At 41.1% G+C, this 20,796-nt stretch overlaps 1 protein-coding gene across 1 annotated transcript in view; it reads left to right on the top strand.

The window, feature by feature from the left end:
* The first annotated feature begins 8,661 nt into the window (after positions 1-8,661).
* The window catches only part of LOC120517461 (sialoadhesin-like), a 76,967-nt gene continuing 64,832 nt past the window's right edge, over positions 8,662-20,796 (top strand). The window contains exons 1-2 of the mRNA XM_039739803.1: positions 8,662-9,016; positions 16,242-16,277. Coding sequence (XP_039595737.1) covers positions 8,662-9,016; positions 16,242-16,277 — 391 coding nt within the window. The remainder of the gene's footprint in view (positions 9,017-16,241; positions 16,278-20,796) is intronic.

The following is a 20,796-nucleotide window of genomic DNA, read 5'->3' as shown; positions in this document are numbered from 1 at the left end:
TTCATAATTCATGTCCATCCATCTCACTATATCCTAACTACAGGGTCTGCTGGAGCCAATCCCAGCCAACACAGGGTGCAAGGCAGGAAACAAACCCCGGGCAGGGTGCCAGCCCACCGCAGGGCACACACACCCACACACCAAGCACAATTTCGGATCGCCAACGCACCTGACCTGCATGTCTTTGGACTGTGGGAGGAAACCCAGGCAGACACGAGGAGAACATGCAAACTCCACACAGGGAGGACCCGGGATGTGAACCCTAACTGTGAGGCAGTAGCGCTACCCACTGCGCCACCGTGCAGCCCATAATGAATGTGTGCTGTGACACACAGGCCGGCCAGTGACCGTGACCAAGACATGTGGTGACAAAGGAGTCTGTAATGCTCAAAATGTTAAAGTCGTGCGTCACAACAGGAGGAGACCGTTGACCTCGCCCGCCATATTGCCAGATGACCATATCGTCTTCATAGAGGAACTGAGAATGTGCTGGAATGTCAGTTTTCTGATGTTTATTGATTTCAAATTAGACAGATAGATTGATAAATATGATAAGCTAAGAAATCGTTATTTAAGTGATCCAGCTCTTATGATTGCAGCCCTGACTTCTACCAAAAAAAGGCCTCAGTGTGAGAAGGGAGAGGGTAACCTCTAAACCCCTGGCTCAAGGCCTGCAATAATTCAAAGTAGGTAATTTGATAAAAACAAAGAGAGGACAACAACTAAACAAAGAAAACAAAAATGAAACAAAATGTAAAACAAATTCAAAATTACACAAAGCAAAAATGACAAAGCAAAAGCATAAATCTGACAAATACTTTAGAAATAAAGTCACTGGTTAATTCAAAACATGAACACACCAAGGATACGAATTAAAAAGACAGAACCAGAGAACAAAGTCAAAGGTCAAAAAACTAGAAAAAGTCAAACAAACAAAAAAACACAAAATGGAGCCAAACAACAAAATCAAAGGAAACAAATTAAAGTCTCAACTCAGAGCTGAGGCCATCAGGAGAAACATCTAAACCGAAGGCTCGATCAGGTAAAGGGGCAGCAGGGTGAAGCGACAAACATTGTGGTCAAAAGAAAGAAAAATTCGGGAGGGTGGGGAAAATTAGAAAGTTAAGAAAAAACCAAAACTCAACTAAAAGCAACTTTACACGGGACCAGCGCCATTGAGTGTGTGAGTGTGTGTGTGTGTGTGTGAGAGAGAGGATGTGCCAGGGCTTTCTCCAGGGACGGTCACTAACCCCAGCGGGCCGAGGCCTCAACTGGAATATGCAGGCGTGCTAACAGGTAGAGAAGAAGGAGTCTGAGGGGACTGTAAGGTTTAAATGAAGGCTTCACAGTTAAGAAGGCAGCATCTGGGCTGAGCACACAAACACACGTGAAGTAAAGAGTGAGTGCCGAGCGAGCGCCGAGCCACAGCTTCATACAGACGGGGCTGCAGACGCATCAGACCTCGACTGCTAACGATGTTCAAGACAATGGAAACAACAAAAAAAAAAAAGAAAAGATTTTAAAGTCAAAACCTCACAGGAAGCAACAGACCAAGTATAAAATGGACAAAAATATCCGAGGCACACTTCTCTGCTTGGCTTCTTCTTTCAGAACTGGCTATGCGGTCTTGGGGGCTTTTCAGAGCGCAGTGTGAGTATTTGTGTGCGTCTAAGTCGTTCATGTAACACAAAGGCGGCCGTCAACTGGACTCTCGCTTGTTTCGTGATTTAATTCACCATTGCTGTGATCGACACTTCGGTGTCTCGTCTTCATTTTTAAATCTCATCATCCATTCGACACACACAAGGGCCTCAGTGGGCAACTTTAGCAGCGATTGGATTTGTAGAACGAAATGAGGAAGTTCGGGAATTATTGAAAATATGACTTTAGGGTTAATTATTATTGTTATTATTACTAGTATTTAAAATGAGTTAAATATCACCGGGATAGTTTTAAACTTCTGTGGTGGACTGGCACCCTGCCCGGGTTTGTTTCCTGCCTTGCGCCCTGCGCTGTCTGGGATTGGCTCCAGCAGACCCCCGCGACCCTGTGTTAGGATGTAGCGGATTGGATAATGGATGGATGGATGGTTTAAAACTTATTTTTAATGTAGTTTTACTGTAATTAATATTAGAATTATTACTTTTTAAAATAGGATTTGAACATTATTTGGGTTTGTTTAAAGTAATTTAATTATTTAAAATATTAGCTTTGGATTAATTTAATTTAATATTCATTTAGTTCAATGTCATTATTATTAATATTATTTTAGTTATTATATTTTTAATTTACAAATTGTAATCAGTTTCATATCATTTAGACGAGTTACACTTACTTTTTAATTTAGCTTTATTATTATTACTGTTCTTTTTTTTCTTCTTCATCTTCTTATTCTAAAAAGTATTACTTTATTGTCATTTGGATGAGTTTAGTTTGTTTTTTTTAATAATTGTGCTTAGTATCACTTTATTTATTTATTTTACTTTTATTTATTTATTTTTAAATTATTATCCATCCATCCATTTTCCAACCCATTGAATCCGAATAGGGTCACGGGGGTCTGCCGGAGCCAATTAAATTATTATTATTATTATTATTATTATTATTATTATTATTATTATCTGTAGTAGTATTATTATTTCTATTGTTATTATTATGAATATTATTATTTAAATATGAGTTTGGATTATTACATTTGAGAAATGTTATTAGAATTAAAATTTTCTTATTTGACATATAAACTAACTATGACTGCTATTCATTTAATTTCTTTTTTTAATTTGCAAGTTTATCATCATTTCTAATTTTATTATTTTAATATTAAACAAATCATCCATGAATGTACAAAGGCGAGTGTATCTTAAGATAAAGAGAAAATCTGACTTTGTATCAAAATTAAAAACGTAACTGCTGTAGTATTTATGATGATGATGATGATGGTTACATTTTATTATTGCCTTTCTCAGATTAAATTGCTTTACTGTAAAAATAGAAAAAGAAAAACAAGAAATAAAAATAATGTGTTTTGCAGAACAGTTAAATTGCATAGTATTTAATTTTACAAAAAAAAAAGTCAAACTACAATAAAAACATAAAATGAACCTGAAATGAGAGTAACGTTAAAGTGGCCAAAGATTCTCTGTGTATTCTCACGGTAGATATCTGTTCAAATAAAACAAGTCTAAAGGTTTGAAATATTTCAGATGAGCACCAAAGCCCTAAAAGAATATCAGATATCTCATAAAACATCACAGAGAGTGTAAACGGTTCTTTTTTTTTTTTTTAAACTAGTCCATTTATGTTTACAGAACTTTTAAATGAACATTTCCATGACCCGTGTCTTATATAATTTTATTTTATTTTCTAATAAAATGTTTAGAATTTTGTTTGGAAAAACGTAAGTACCAAAAAGTAAGAAATCTGTCCTACATTCAAATGGGTTTGTCTACTTTAACATGAACGGTACAGTAAGTTTTATTATGTCCGCTAACTGGAGGCTGATAATCACTGAGGCCACAAATGATGTCACCTGCCGAGTTGTCTTTCTACTCAGAGTCCTTCTGTAACAACTTGTACAAAGAGATCTCGAAACCCCACTGCAGCGCCCCCTGCTGCCTAGGAATGCTGCCCCAAGATTATTACATTTGTCTCAATACGTAACCGTGAGTACTTCAAATCCGAGTACTGTATATTATTATTATTAACGTACAGACTCAAGCACGAATACGGCGGATGACATTTGCCTTGAGAGTAACCAGGCGTATCTGTGAATTAACAGTCTCTTGCCACTTCATGATGTAATAAAAATGACTTTTTTTTAATATGCCAAGTGATTTTAAGATTTCTAGTTGGCATTCATTGCTGTTGTACTTTATTTTTACAATTTTTCTTAATTGTTCAAAAGAGTACAATTGGAAGAAAAGCATAGCAGTGCATAGAAATATTAAACACGATGCAGTGAATAAAGAAGAAATGCATTCAACACAAAAATTGTAAAAGATGATGAACAAGCACTGTCGATCACAGAGCAGCTGACCATACGAGTGTCGGTCGGACGTCGCCATCCTCAACACACGAGTCGCCTTTAATGCAATGAATGGCGTCAGCCGATCGAAGGACTTCAGGGAAGCCAGTAGAGAAAGTGCGGCTGCATCATCGCAATATCCTAACGACAGGGTCACGGGGGTCTGCTGGAGCCAATCCCAGCCAACACAGGGCACAGGGCAGGAAACAAACCCCGGGCAGGGTGCCAGGCCACCACAGCACATGCAGACATATAACTTCATATTAAAGACTTGAACTGAATTCTACTCTCTTAAGTGTTTTAATTGACACGTTGCTGTGAATGCTGAATATTCTTACACAATCAGTCAAAGCCCTTTCATTTTCTCATTCCAACAGACGGCCCATCACAAATATTAACATTGCTTTTATGAATCTCATGCCAAGTGGCATATAACAGAGGCATATGCATTACATGTAGTATTCCACCAGATGGTGCATCACAAACATTTGTTGTAAGAAAATGCCTGGCATTTGTCATTCCAACAGATGGCACTATGCAAATAATTGTAGCAATAAAATGCATCACATTTTGTCAATCTAACAAAGGCACATCACCAACCATTAGCATTGCTTTTATGAATCCTACTAGCTGTGCTATTCAACTAACATGGAAGAAATTTAAATAATTAATGTAGGCCTCAGCACTAATATTTGCAGTGCACCATCTGTTGGAATGTATTTTGTAGTGTGTGTAATGACAAAATGTATTGTACCTGTCATTCCAACAGTAGATACAACACACACATTTGTAGTAAAAAAATGAATTTTACTACAAATGTTTGTGATGCACCATCTGTTGGAATGACAATTGCAATGCATATGTCTCTGTTATATGCAATTTGGTATGGGATTTGTTAAAGAAGAGTAAGCTGCCTGTGATACCTAGCAAATCTACCTAACAGTCTCCTCTCACTTGTCAAATGTTCTATGTATTCGTAGGAGTCAGTCGTGTTAAGCCCCAACGTCGAGTAACACCTACATCAGTCACAAATTGCCCATCAAGTGCCTAGCTACACTATAGTTAGAGTAAGGGCTGAGGAAGGATTATCTGACTCGGGTGTTTTGTGACTGACAGTGTGGGCATTTTGTGATTTTAAGGACATTACGTGACCTACATATTGCAGGCTGCAGTTAGCCTCGCCTCAAAAGTTAATGATTGTGATGTGCCATGTGTTGGAATGGCAGAGACATAGCATCTTGACAGACATACAGACTGACACCTAGACACTTGTCCTTTTATTACGGTAGACTAGCTGTGCTAAATGTTTAAGACAGGCATAGGGTTGTAGTCTTGGACTGAAGATGTTTTTGCGATTGTCTCTGACTTTTTTTGGTATCGATCGAGTCCAGCTGCTCTTTCTTTTTGTCTGTCATCTGCGCTCGAGTCACGTCCATGTCAAGTGTCCATTAGTGCAGGTCACTTGATGTGCTTCGTTTCTTTGCAGTTCATGGACATGCACAAAGGTTGGGCTCCCATGGCTCGAGCCCCTGCCCCATTCCCTTCATTCTCCCAGGCGTGCGCACAAGGACACGCTGGCACAAGACAAACGATTAGCAACATGCATGGCACCTCAAATGGCAGCCTCGGTTCGGTGCTCTCGATTGTTTTGTCTGTTTCTGTTTATTTGTCCCGTCCTTTGGTTTTCACCTGAAATCAAGTACTGTATTGTTGAATCGGACTCTGACTTTTTGGACTCTGAGTTTGATGCAAGTGATCTGGAGACGGAAAATGGAAGTGAGGTACCGGGATCAGCCTGTCGGTCCCCGGCTAATTGTGGTGCTGAACACGTTCGTGTAGCTGATGCGCCTACAGCAGCGTTCGCCTAGGAGGACCACCACTTATGGCGACAAGAGGTACAAACCACATCGTGTCACATTGCGACTGTCACTGTCACCCACCGACTGTGCAAAGACAGAGAGGTTGCCAGCCTGCTGTGCATTCCTGCTGGCCATCAAACTGCCCCTGCGCACCCATTGATGCCAGAGATGCCAAACTGGCACCGACAGCAGCCACAGTAAGTAGCAACAGACATTTTATGTTGATTTATGTATGAAACCAGCGCATTGGGTGCTTTTCAGACAACTATTCAGTCCTCAAAGAGTTAAAGCTCCTCATTATCGTTACGCTCCTGCCCGTACATTAAGATCATCGGACGCTGACTTACTCAGTGCACCTAAATACAGGTTAGGAACTACGGGGGGGCAGAGCCTTCAGTGTGATGACCCCTAAAATTTGGAAAGCTCTTCCTCTCAGCCTTCACTATTCATTTTAAACTCCTGCTAAAAACAATGAGTATTATTCATTGTCTTGTATGTGACTTCTGTTGTCTTGTTAATGTGTTTATTGAATTGTGTATGAAAGGCGCTATATAAATAAAACTTATTATTATTACCACATCTGATCATTTCAGACTGAGAGAATGACTCCTGGGTGAGCGTTTGTGATTTTTGATCAGTGATTTATTAATTAAACTCTCCGGTGGGCTGGCGCCCTGCTCAGGGTTTGTTTCCTGCCTTGCACCCTGTGTTGGCTGGGAGTGGCTCCTGCAGACCGCCGTGACCCTGTAGTTAGGATGTAGCGGGCTGGATAATGGATGGATGGATGGATGGATTTATTAAACTGGTGAGAATTCAACTTGCACCCAGCCCTGCCCGTTAGACGGCGTCTTTCTCACTTCACTTCAAATAAAAGCACACCAGCTTGGTCCATCCTGCTGTCACCACAACAACTGCAGCACTTGAGTTCAAACAAGAGCGGCCATTGCAGCTGCAGTTTGGTTTGATTGAAAACTCCTGTTCTTCTCTGCATCGGCATATTACAGATACTCACTGTGATAATAAAGCCAGGCAGACATCATGAAGATTTGGGGCAGCCACCCATATACTGTTTTTCCTGGCTGCAAAAGTTGAATTTTAGAAGCACGATGTGCATAGAACAGAACTGCTCATGGCAGACAAAGGCTTTAAAGGCCCGTAAAGGAAGTGACGTCATCAAAAGGGCCGGAATCGGAAGTGATGTCTTCTGGTCCGGAGGTGACATCAGCAAAGGGGTCGGCGCCGGAAACCTTGCAGGATTTCCCAGGAAGGGTCCCTACCTCAAAGCCACCACTCCACCCCAAATTAACAGGACCAGTTAGGAAAGAGTACCTGAATTATTTAGAAAATGTGCGCAGAGCAAGTCGCAGACTCTTCAAAAAGCTGCCACATCGGGTAGAGTGGAGTTTATGCACTTTCCATAATTGTATGTGACTTGTTATATTTGATACCACGAGTGTGGCGTTCTGCACAGTCTTACCCTTTGCAGCCTGTTAACTTTGGGTTTACCAGTTTAGAGAATGTCGGTGGCACACCGGAGATGACGCAGAGTCTGATGGGGAGTCCTTTCGGTTGGACTTCATGTGACTTTTACTTCAATGCAGCACCACATCCTTCTTGACGCTGGGGGTGACGTATTATTAGATATTTCTAGGGAGTGTTCAGTGTCACGTCAGGTAAAAAACAACATTCTTCATATAAATAATGTGGCCTATGCATGGCCCCCACATTCTAACGCAGGGCCCTAGGCCAGGATCTCTGGCGGGCCCTTCACCATAGGGTTAAGGAAAACGTGATACCCAATAGGATTTAAAGTAAAATAAGCGAGGTTAATGATGCGAAAACATGAGAAGTATTATGCACACTTATTGAGTTTATATATAAAGTAAAGATCCTAATGAAAAACTTACAATAGTATCAACAATTATTGCAAAATCTGTCTTCTAGCTTTCCTTGATGCAAAATTTTCAATGACCTCACTAAAATCAACACGTTTAGCTAAATCATTTTCGATACACAGAATTGTTAGATGAATGCGTCGTTTTTGACTAGTTGTACTTCTTTGCCATGTTTTTAATGAATTTGCCAATCTGCTAAATGATCTTTCTGCTGAAGAAACTGTAACTGGGACCGTACAAAACAATTTAACAGCGAGACAGATATTGGCTCCCAAGTACGAAATTTATGCAATATAACTTATGTGTGACATAAAACACAAACATATCTAAATGTTAATAGCAAACTCATTACTAAAATATTTAAAATACATTTTAAAATTAATTTTTAGAAATAAAGGGGTTTCTACTAAATCTAACACTACTTGAAAATTTTAAGTACAAGCGATAAAACTCATAGCAATCTACACTCACCTAAAGGATTATTAGGACCGCCATACTAATCCGGTGTTTGACCTTCAGAACTGCCTTCATTCTACGTGGCATTCATTCAACAATACAATCAATACATCTTGCAACATCTCCAGGGACATATGCTAGGATCCTGCTTGTGGACTTCAGTTCGGCGTTCAATACTATCATTCCAGGAGTTCTTCACACCAAACTCACTTGGCTCACTGTACCAGCCCCCATCTGCCAGTGGATCATAAACTTCCTGACAGATGGGAAGCAGCAAGTGAGACTGGGAAAAATCATATCCAGTACACGAACAGTCAGCACTGGCGCCCCCCAGGGATGTGTCCTCTCCCCTCTGCTCTTCTCCCTCTACACAAATGACTGCACCTCAAGAGAAGCGTCTGTTAAACTCCTAAAGTTCGCAGATGATATGACAGTCATTGGCCTCATCCAGGACAGTGACGAGTCTGTATACAGAAGAGAGGTCGAACAGCTGGCCCTCTGGTGCGCTCAAAACAACCTTCAGGAGGAGCCCCCAGTGTTGGCCCCTCTCATACTACTCAACAGTACTGAGTCTGTCGTGGAAAACTTTAGGTTTCTGGGATCCACAATCTCCCAGGATCTGAAGTGGGCACCAAATATAGACACAATTGTCAAAAAGGCCCAACAGAGGTTGCACTTCCTGCGTCAGCTCAAGAAGTTCAACCTGCCTCAGGCTCTTCTCATCCAGTTTTACTCTGCAGTAATCCAGTCTGTTCTCTGCTTGCCCATCATAGTCTGGTTTGGTTCAGCCACAAAACGGGACAGAAACAGACTACAATTTCCCCTTGGGATTAATAAAGTATCTATCTATCTATCTATCTATCTATCTATCTATCTATCTATCTATCTATCTATCTATCTATCTATCTATCTATCTATCTATCTATCTATCTATCTATCTATTATATAGTGCCTTTCACATCTATCTATCTATCTATCTATCTATCTATCATATAGTGCCTTTCACATCTATCTATCTATCTATTATATAGTGCCTTTCACATCTATCTATCTATCTATCTATCTATCATATAGTGCCTTTCATTCTATCTATCTATCTATCTACAATGGACAGTCAGGACTGCAGGAAAAATCATTGGTGCTGACCTGTCCTCCATTCAGGACATATTCAGATCTCGAGTCAGGACACAGGCAGTAAACATCATTGCAGATCCGTCACACCCTGGTCATAATCTTTTTCAACTGCGCTACAGAGCACCATATGCCAAAACTACCAGACACATGAACAGTTTCTTTCCACAGGCTATCGCTTTCATGAATACTTAAGTTAATCTCACAGCATCAGAGATAATACTTGTACAATAAACCAGTCAATAACAATCATCCATTGTACTGAACTGGTCCCCATGTATACACGCATACACATGCACAGAGAGCAAAGTAAAACCGGAGTCCAGTTCCTTGTATGTGTACATATACTTGGCCAATAAAGCTGATTCTGATTCTGAATCTGAATTTCTTTATAACAGGCTAGCAAATCCTCAATGGATCTGTGCAGCTAAGCAAATTCTATTATTTTTTAAAAATTATAATTTATTTACCTGCAATAGTCGACTACTCATACAAATCTTACTATATAAAAGCGGTCGGGATTGTCCTTCTGTCCCGTGAGAGCTACGCAGGCGTGGAGTTTCACACACTCCTTGTCTATTTTGCAATGCACGATGGGATTTGTAGTTTCGTTTTTCCAGGTAAAAGATGATTTTCTACTCCAGACTGTGCGATATCTTCTTCTTCTTTCTTACTATATAAAAGCAGTCGGGATTGTCCTTCCGTCGCGTGAGTGGAAAGCGTAGCGGTATTCCGCTTATCACAGACTTACTACTTGCAGCTTGCGGTACGAAGCGACATGATGTGAGCAGAGTTCTGGTGCTCCCATCGTTCCCTTTGCTTTTGTGCGCGATGCGCTGGAAAAATAGACAAAATGATGTCTCTGGAAATAATTAATGTTGATGGAGTACAAACACCTCACCGCGTAGTAAATATCAGGGGGGTTCAAAAGGGCGACCTCAATATAGAAAAAAAGTTTAAATTTCATTACAAAAATAACAGAAACTACGAGTATTAAAGTAATACCGCTCAAATGCAATATAACCAAATTAATGAGTTTGTATAAAATATCAAATTGATCGACATATTGAATTGCCTTAAGAAGTGGTCAACTTAAAAGGCGGGTCAGCCTAGTTAAATAATATTACTTGTTTCTTCTTTTGAATTTAAAATAATTAGAGCAGTCTTCTTATAAACTAATTGTGAATATAAATAGAATTGTTTGCGTTTTTAGCTTTAAATGTTGGGATACAGGGCGGCACGGTGGCGCAGTGGTAGCGCTGCTGCCTCGCAGTTAGGGGATCTGGGGTCGCTTCCCGGGTCCTCCCTGCGTGGAGTTTGCATGTTCTCCCCGTGTCTGCGTGGGTTTCCTTCGGGCGCTCCGGTTTCCTCCCACAATCCAAAGACATGCAGGTTAGGTGGATTGGCAATTCTAAATTGGCCCTAGTGTGTGCTTGGTGTGTTTGTGTGTGTCCTGCGGTGGGTTGGCACCCTGCCCAGGATTGGTTCCTGCCTTGTGCCCTGTGTTGGCTGGGATTGGCTCCAGCAGACCTCCGTGATCCTGTAGTTAGGATATAGCTGGATGGATGTTGGTATACAATTTAGTTGAAGATCCGTACGGTTCTATGACGCTTAGTGTTTCATGAACTCTGGCATTTTTGATATTCTTTTCTAATGTAGGGTTTCCTATAGGAAATTTTCCGACTAAAATAATGGCGGATGTCGCAGGCCTGAATTTTTTTGCAAAAAGCTGGAAATTACGTCTTTTTGAAAATGGCGGCAATTTTGAATAAAATCTAAATTTTAACTTTAACTCTTTATATCTGCAGAAATAAGTGACGTAAATGTTTCATTTTTTTGTGTAGTATTTCTTATTTAATTGTGTTTAAAACCATGTATAATTTGTTTAAGTTTATTGTGTATAATATTTATAAATAAAGAATATATAAAACTATATGACACCAAATCAGTAATTCATATCAAAATTTTCAACCAGTGGAGAGGTCTACGTTTTATTTGGAGTCGTAAAATGTCAAAGCAAGAAAGTTGTAGAAAAATGTATGTAGAATTTTTTTTATCTGAACTTTTTTTCATATTGTGTTTAGTTGTGCTGAAGTTGACACTCAATGCTGTAGGATCAATTCTTGCTTTCTGTTCATACGTTTTGTTTGTGCATATTATCTACTCATCCCGCGCTGATACCTGGGACACAGGGGATATTTCCAAAAAGTGCCAAGGTGCTTTTATTAAAAACCAGCAAACAAAAACAGTTAATTCAGTGCATCACAGTTCCAATAAATAAATCCATAAAAACAGTGAAAGTTGGGACAAACAAAGTAAATAATTCTTAAAAATCCAAGGTTAAAATCAGTGCGCCTCCATCTCTCTTTCTCCCTGGCTCACCCATTGCTCGTGTAGCCGGCGGAGACCCAACAGCCACGAGCTCCTTTCGGCCGACCTCCATCTTGGCTGTCTTAAGGACATCACGGCCAGACTGTCCGAGGTCGGCTCTCCTCCCTTCTTCCTTCACGCTCCTCAGATCCATCAGAAGGACACCTGCCTTGCTCACCCACTGCACCTGATCATTCAGTGGGATGGACTAGCCCCTAGAGTGCTACAGCCTACCGCTCCTTCGCGGCCCCGGCCCCGGCTCATGCTGTCTCCTCCTTCTAGGTGGCCAGATCCTCCTGCTAAGACCGCTCTTTTACGTCCTTTAACCTTCTTTTTCGTCCTCTTTTCCTCGATCCATCCCGGTCTCTCAATCCATCCATTCATCTCCTCTTTCCTTTGTGCAGGCCTGTATATATACACACCTCCATGGGCGCAGCACCTTGATCACATGCCACAGGAGGCCAATGAAGCAACTGAGAACAATCGCAAACCACACGCGCAGGTGCGACTCGCTCAACTACTTCAATTAAATCCCCGCGGCTGTGCAATGGAGAGCGACACGGCTTTATGGATTTAAAACCTGGCCCCTTTTCTTTTGAAGCCGCGGACCCGCTAGAGCACAGCCTAGTTGGCCTTTTACTCTTTTACAGTCTCTTTTTGATTTGGATTAAAAAACAAACAAAGCAGCATAGTTTTAGTTTTAAACATTGAGCTATAAAAATACTCAAAACTCATTAACTGTTAAGAACATTTGCCTTTGTTAATTTCTAGAATTTGAAGTATGATCCCTTTTCTTTGTTGGAGAATAGAGATACAGTCATATGAAAAAGTTTGGGACCCCCTCTCAGCCTGCGTAATAATGGACTCTCCTTACAACAGTAAAGATAACAGTGGTAGGTCTTTCATTTCCTAGAAACATCTGAGTACTGCGGTGTCTTCCGATCAAAGATTTTTAGTGACGCAGTATTTAGTTATGAAATGAAATCAAATGTGAAAAACTGGCTGTGCACAAATGTGTGTCCCCTTGTCATTGTGCTGATTTGAATGTCTGTCACTGCTCAGTGCTGATTACTTAGCATTAAGTCTTGAACTTCATAGACAGGAGTGTCCAATCATGAGTGGTCAAAGGTATTTAAGGTGGTCAATTACAAGTTGTGCTTCCTTCCCTTTGACTCTCCTCTGAAGAGTGACAGACAGCATTGGATCCTCAAAGCAACTCTCTAAAGATCTGAAAATAAAGATTGTTGAGTCTCCTGGTTTAGGGGAAGGCTACAAAAAGCCATCTCAGAGGTTTAAACTGTCAGGTTCAACTGTAAGGAATGGAATCAGGAAATGGAAGGCCACAGGCACAGTTGCTGTTAAACCAACCCAGCAGGTCTAACAGGCCAAGAAAAATACAAGAGCGGCATATGAAGAGGCAGGATTGTGAGAATGGTGACAGACAACCACAGATCACCTCCAAAGACCTGCAAGAACATCTCACTGCTGGTGGTGTATCTGGACATCGTTCTACAATTCAGAACATCAGTATGGCAGGGTGATGAGAAAGAAGCCCTTTCTGAACTCACGTCACAAACAGAGCCGCTTGTTGTATCAAATGCTCATTTAGACAAGCCAGAGTCATTTGGGAAGAAAGTGCTTTTGCCTGATGAGACACAAATTGAGTTATTTGGTCAGAACAAAAAGCGGAAGAAGAACACCGCATTCAGAGACAAACACCTGCTACCTCCTGTCACATTTGGTGGAGGTCCCATCATGCTGTGGGGCTGTGTGGCCAGTTCAGGGACTGAGACCCTTGTTAAAGTCGAGGGTCAGATGAATTCAACCCAATATCAATAAATTCTTCAGGATAATGTTCAAGCATCAATCACAAAGTTGAAGTTACTTAAGCAGGAGTTGGATATTCCAACAAGACGATGACCCAAAACACAGTTGGAAATCTACAAAGGCATTCATGCAGAGGGAGAAGTCCAATGTTCTGGAATGGCCGTCACAGTCCCCTGACTTGAAGATCATCGACAATCTATGGGATGATTTGAAGCAGGCTGTCCATCAGATTGAACTGAACTGGAGAGATTTGGTATGAAGAATGGTCAGAAATACCTCCATCCAGAATCCAGACACTCATCACAGGCTATAGGAGGACAGCGTCGAGAGGCTCAACTAAGTATTGATGTCATATCTCTGTTGGGTGCCCACATTTATACACCTGTCTAATTTTGTTATGATGCATATTGCATATTTTCTGTTAATCCAATAAACTTAATTTCACTTCTGAAATCCTGCTGTCTCCATAAGGCATGTCAGATATTAAAAGGAAGTTAAGCCAATGAAAAACAAAAATTCAAAGAATTAAGAGGAGTTCCCAAACTTGTTCATACGACTGTACATATCCACTATGGCATTTCAGTGTCCTGTTGTGTACGCTCCTACTCCTTGACTAGTGAGATCCTTCTTCAGGCTTTAATCGAATGTGCAAAGTGAATCTGCATATTCACCAGCTGGGCTGAAACTCGTTGAATTGCAGTTCCTGCTTGGTTTGGGACCGGGTCTTGACCTGATCTCAACTACTTGTGGTCGATGACACTTTCTCTACATGGTCTTCCCATTTCAGGGCACTGTAATGTGTGTGACTTGAAATGTCTGCAAATGCCCTTAAATGAAAGAATGCAGTGTGCACTTTAATCACAACATCTGAACTGAAAATTTTAAACTGTGGAGCAGAGGAGGGAAATTAAATAAAAAATGCATCTTTGTCCCAAACGTTATGGAGGGCACTGTATGACTCTCTTACATGCCATTTGGTATGGGATTCATAAAAGCAGTGTTGATGTTTGTGATGCACGATCTCATTAAAACATAAGTAACTTGATACTTAGAATTTGTTACTCACCCTCACCTGTTCTGTTTCTCTTCTCGGTACTCAAATGTACCACTTGGTGCCCACGGTCCACCTGCCAAGTTGTTTTGCCTGCCTATACTAAAGTCATCCCTGATGGAGGATCGCAGGAATCGTCGTGTAGATGGCTCCTTTCATCGGATTGGCTGGCCCAGCACTGACTCAGCTGTAGGATGGCCAATAGGGGGAGGCAGCTTGATGTCTGAGGTCTCCAGGACTCTAAACAAATCCAAATCTTATTATGGGATATCATCTACTGTTAAACTCTGCTCCGTACTTGTAAAATTGTTATTTTTATACTGTATTGAGGATTTGTTCTGTGTATTGTATTGTATTATATTGACCCCCTATTTTCTTTTTGACACCCACTGCACACCCAGCCTACCTGGAAGGGGGGTCTCTCTTTGAACTGCCCTTCCCAAGGTTTCTTCCATTTTTCCCTACTAGGGTTTTTCTGGAAGTTTTTCCTTGTCTTCTTAGCTAGTCGAGGCTGGGGGGCTGTCAAGAGGCAGGGCGTGTTAAAGCCCACTGCGGCACTTCCTGTGTGATTTTGGGCTACACAAGAATAAATTGTATTGTATTGCATTGTATCTTTTGGAATGACTGAGACAGTGCAACCACATGGACACACAGTCAGACAAACCTAATCTTATCCTTTTATTATGGTGGACTAGCTATGCTACCTACTTAAGTCAGGCTGAAGTCTAGGTAATCAATGGAGACCTCAGTGTTAACTTTTGCAGTGCCCTATGCAATGCATATGTCTCTGTTACATGCCATTTGGTATGGGATTTGTAAAAGCAGTGTTAGTGCTTGAGAGGCGCCATCTGCTGGAATGACTGAGACAGTGCAACTGGATGGACACACAGATAGACACATGGGCACTTATTCTTTTATTCAGATGAATGCTATTGGTTATTATCTTATCATTAAAAGTTCTAAATATAAAACGACAATGCCAAAGAAATGCAACAGGTTTGACCACTTTGTCTGAGTCATCTGTAGGTGAGAATTCATTCAGCTGTAGTGCACTGGACAATAACTCCAATTCACAGATGTGGCACTTTAGATACCCACGTTGGCATCCTCCTTCTGGATCTCTGTTCCAAACTGACAATGCTGATAGTTTTAACATCAAGCGTTTCTTTAACTCTGTCCACCCTGTACAGATCAGTGAAATCAGCTCTCAAGCAGGCACCTTCCATGTAGGCACTTCAAAATCTGTACAGCACATCTCGCTTTCACTCCCTGACAATGGCTTGCACATTGAGTTGGCATTTACTTTCATTTTTTTCATTTATTTAATTTTAAAGAAGACATTTTAAAGGTAAGTAATTCACAAGTGAAGTACTCTATACTGCGCCAGTGGCTGCCTCTGCCGAGACCCATGTGTTTGGCTAAGTGGTGGCCCTGATGTGGCCAAGTGTGGGAGCAGCAGACTGACATCCCACCCGGGGCTACAGGCAGTACAGCTTTGTATCAGAAAGTGAGTGGCATCGATATGCGTGACAGTGACAGACTGGAATGTCACCTGACGTACAGTACATCAGTGCTGTGTATATAGCGCCTCTATTTGTGGACATTCATTTGCTTCTTTGTCTTTTCAGATCTCTGCCTGTTGTGTCTCCTGGCTTTGGATGGACGTAAGTTGTCTTTTTACACATTTAGATACAAAATAAAATGAAACTGGGGGGCCTGTGTCTGTGCATAAATGACGAGCTTTGATGGCTGCCTTCTATTTTGAGATTAGAAGAGAAGACTTTTGAGAGGCCAAAACAGAATTTAACATTCAATCAACAAAGTACAATGTATTAAATGTTCTACACGTGTTTAGATGTGAGTGAGACCCGCGTGAGACAACATCTACAGCACTGCTTTGGGACTCTCTGACCATAAAGCAGGATTTTTCACTGTCTCACTGCCTTTACCTCCTCATACCTGTAAACGACAAATTTCTTACAGAAACCTTAAAAATATCTGTCCCTCTATCCTTTCTGGATCCATTTCTGATCTTTTACTGTCTGCACCTATTCCGTCAACACTAGATAGTCTTGTTGACCACTATAACTCAGCCCTTCATTCAGCATTAGATAAAACAGCTCCTTTAAAACATAAGGAGGTTTCCTTTAAACGTTCAGCTCCTTGGTATAACTCAGAATTGCGATCTATGAAAGCAGCTGGCCGACGCCTTGAGAGAATGTCACGTAAGTCTGGCCTCACCGTGCACATCCAGGCTTTCTCTGACCACCAAAGAGCTTACAGAGAAGCACTAACTGCTGCTACTATGGCAGAATAATAGAAAGTGGCCACGATAACCCAAGGGTTTTGTTCTTTGTAGTTAATAAGCTACTCAAACCCGCATCTGGCCCAACTACCTCTTCTACTGAAGTCTGTGAGGATTTCCTCCACTTTTTCCGTAACAAAATTAAAGATCTAAATAATTCAACTAACATAAATACATCATCTGTTTATATCTCTCCCTGTTCTCCCACTCCATCCAGCTCCTTCTCTAAGTTCTCACCAGTCACATCTGTTTTGTAAGATGAGGCCGACTACTTGTCTAATGGACCCCATCCCCACCACACTACTTAAATCCTGCCTTCATGCCATAATCCCGACTGTTACAACAATAATAAACTCATCCCTTGACACTGGCTCTGTGCGCTCACTTTTAAAATCGCTTCTGTAACCCCAATGTTAAAAAAGTCTGGTCTTGATGCTGACAATCTTAACAATTTCCAGCCTATTTCCCACTTACCTTTCCTGTCAAAAGTTCTTGAGCGTGTTGTAGCCTCCCAGCTCACCAATTACTTAACGTCTAATAACTTGATGGACCCCTTTCAGTCTGGTTTCAGGACTCAGCACTGCTGTGAAACTGCTCTGCTACGGGTAACCAATGATCTGCTTATGGCAGCAGACTCTGGACAAACCAGCATATCAATTCTGTCAGACCTCAGTGCAGCATTTGACACTGTCAGACATGACATTCTACTGTCCAGAATGGAGAACATGCTGGGTATCTCTGGCACTGCCCTCCAGTGGTTCAAGTCCTATCTGACTGATAGGCAAGAGTTTGTTAGTCTTGGCAACAGCAGATCCAGCTCAGTGCCAGTCACACAAGGAGTTCCTCAGGGCTCTGTCCTCGGCCCTCTTCTCTTCTGTATTTATATGCTTCCCCTTGGCCATATTATTCGTAGCTATGGACTGGGCTATCATTTTTATGCAGATGATACTCAACTCTACTTCAATGTTAAAAGTGGAACTTCATCAGAGCTTTCTCAGCTCACAACCTGCCTTAGTGAAATTAAAACCTGGATGGAGCAGAACTCTTTAAAATTAAATTGCAACAAAACTGAACTCCTGCAAATTGGGACTAAAATGCAACTTAATAAAATGAGCTCCTTCCCAGTCCATCTTGGTGGTGATCTCATCAGACCTGCCTCTACTGCAAAGAATCTCGGTGTCATTTTTGATTCCTCCCTCTCTTACTCCACCCATATAAACCACATTAAGAAACTTTCTTACTTTCACCTCCGTCACATATCCCATGTTTGCTCCTTCCTCTCCTTTTCTAATGCTGAGAAACTTGTCCCTGCTTTTATCACATCCCACATCGATTATTGTAACTCGCTGCTGGCAGGTGTCCCTTCTAATCTTATATCACAGCTCCAGCTTATTCAAAACTCAGCTGCAAGAGTCCTTACTCAAACCAGCAGCAGCGAGCACATCACACCCATCCTGCTCCGTCTTCACTGGCTCCCTGTGTCTTACAGAATCGAATATAAAATCCTACTAATAACCTACAAAGCCTTAAATAACCTCACGCCAAACTACATCAGTGACCTTCTCCATCACTATGTGCCTGCTGCCCACTAAGGTCCTCTGATTCTGGCAATCTTGTTGTGCCCCACACTAATCTACACTCCATGGGTGACAGGGCCTTCAGCTGTATAGCGAGTGCCCAGACTCTGGAATGACCTACCGAAATTAATCAGGTCAGCTGACTCCATGAATTCTTTTAAAAAACAACTCAAAACTCATCTGTTCAGGAAGGCTTTTAGCTCTACTTGACTTTATTACCCTTCTCTCAGTTTACCTCCATGTCAAGATGCTCATGTCACCTGTGTATGTGTGTGTGTGTGTGCGAGACCATCAGTTATGTTGTCTGTTAGGCTTTTTTCTCTGAATTTACTGTCTTAATCTTCTTTATTTTTCTGGTTTGTACAATGCTATATACTGTATACCCTGCTGTTTTTTCTTATATTCTGTAAGCGCTTTGAGCATGGGAAAGGCGCTATATAAATAAAAACATATTATATAAAAAAAAATGTATTATTACTTCTAGAGTTGGCCATTCAGTCAACCTGAGTAACCAGGGGGGTATTCCAGAAAGCAGGTTATGTGACATACCCGGGTAAGTTTAAGGGTAAGTTAGTGGATAACCTCAACTTTCGGTTCCAAAAACGGAGGTAACTTTCTGGGTATGTATGTAACCATAGCAGCTTACTCTCTGAAGATAACCTGCCACCGAGCAGGTTATGTTCCAGGGTAAGTTTGTTTCAGAAGGTTACTGAGCATGGCGTGCCCTTTTGATGACGATCCTGTGGACGTGGAAGCACAAATTATCCGAGGTTTTTTCCGCCAGGAGAGAGTAATAAGACCGTGTATTGATGTCTTTTCATTTCCAAATGATTTTTTAAAAGAGCGTTATCGGTTTTCAAAAGAATCGTTAATTTACTTGACCCATCTCTTGGCACCGCATATTGCACATGTCACAAACCGCGGGTCTGCGCTTAGCACAGAAAACATTCTGTGCATAGCACTTCGTTTTTGCCTCAGGGCATTTTTGTATAATGTGGGCGATGCAGAGCATGTGGGAAAGGCAACTGTGTGTAGAGCCGTTCGCACAGTATGTCTGGCACTGAAACACTTCTTACACACGTTTGTACAGTTCCCTGGCCATAAACCTCTAATTAACCTCTAACCTGTAATTAAAGAGGAATTCCACAGAGTGGCAGGTTTGTCCTTTGTAGTAAAATTCATGACGCATATTTAATATGTAGTCATACTATTTATATCTATAGATGTATTCATCCTGCACACACACTTGATACTTCCCTATATGACTTTCTATTTCAGGGTTTCCAAATGTAATTGGGTGCATTGCGGCACCCACATTCCTATTAAAGCTCCTTCAATGAATGAGGGAGACTATGTTAATAGGAAATCTATTCATAGTATCAATGTGCAGGTAAGAACTGGATTTTGTGTTCAATAAAGTTCAATAAAGTCAGCCAGCATAAAAACATTAAGCATGTTGAAGAAGCCTTTAAGTGACAGAGATAGTAATTTATTAAGTCATATAATGAAAACAAATCATAGTGGTTAACTTACATTTCACCATGCTACTTGTGGTGCATGGTGTGTGTGACGAAGTGCCCCCTGGAATGCCAGCAACTACTGGTCGCCCTTTATTAAGGGACAGAGCCAGCTCCTCAGATGGGGTGAGGGGAGGTGGTGGTGGGCCCCGCCAGTTAGACGGGCTTCAGCTTGCTTTCTATTAGCTGCATGACAGACAGAATATACTAAATCGTGTTTAATCAATAGTTCAGTGATCGTGTAATCAACTATTACCTTTTGCAGTATGTTTTTATGTTTCATTTTGACTTGCCTCAAAGTTCTTCTGCATCCAGACGGATTACACCTTATTAAATAAGAAACCATATATTCCTAGTCAATACACATTGTTATTTTAACCTAAAGAAATGAATGGCAGGAAAAGTGAATGCATTCAAAGCGATTTAACAGTGAAAAGGGTGCGGAAGGGGTGTTTCATTATTTTACAGTATAATAAAAGGGAGGCGATGTCAATTTTGCAATTTAATACACTCACGCATTTACTCTGTCCGTTATTTTTTGCCAAGCCAACTCTCTTTCTTTAGCCGATGCAGCCGTATTACTTTTTTCATTATGATAGGCTTGAATTCTTCAAACGCCTGCATTAACACCTCCAACTCCCCCTCTGTGAAATATGCCTCGCTTTTTCTCCTTGATCTTCCGTTTTGACTCGTGAAATCGGCGATCCATTGAAAACGTCTTTATGTATGCACGGTGCACGCGCATTAACTCTGGGTAACCAGTAGGAGGTTGATTGAACTTACT

The sequence above is a fragment of the Polypterus senegalus genome, chromosome 1 (assembly GCF_016835505.1).
Source record: "Polypterus senegalus isolate Bchr_013 chromosome 1, ASM1683550v1, whole genome shotgun sequence".
NCBI classification, from domain to species: Eukaryota; Metazoa; Chordata; class Cladistia; order Polypteriformes; family Polypteridae; genus Polypterus; species Polypterus senegalus.
This window is presented reverse-complemented; position numbering and strand designations above follow the sequence as displayed.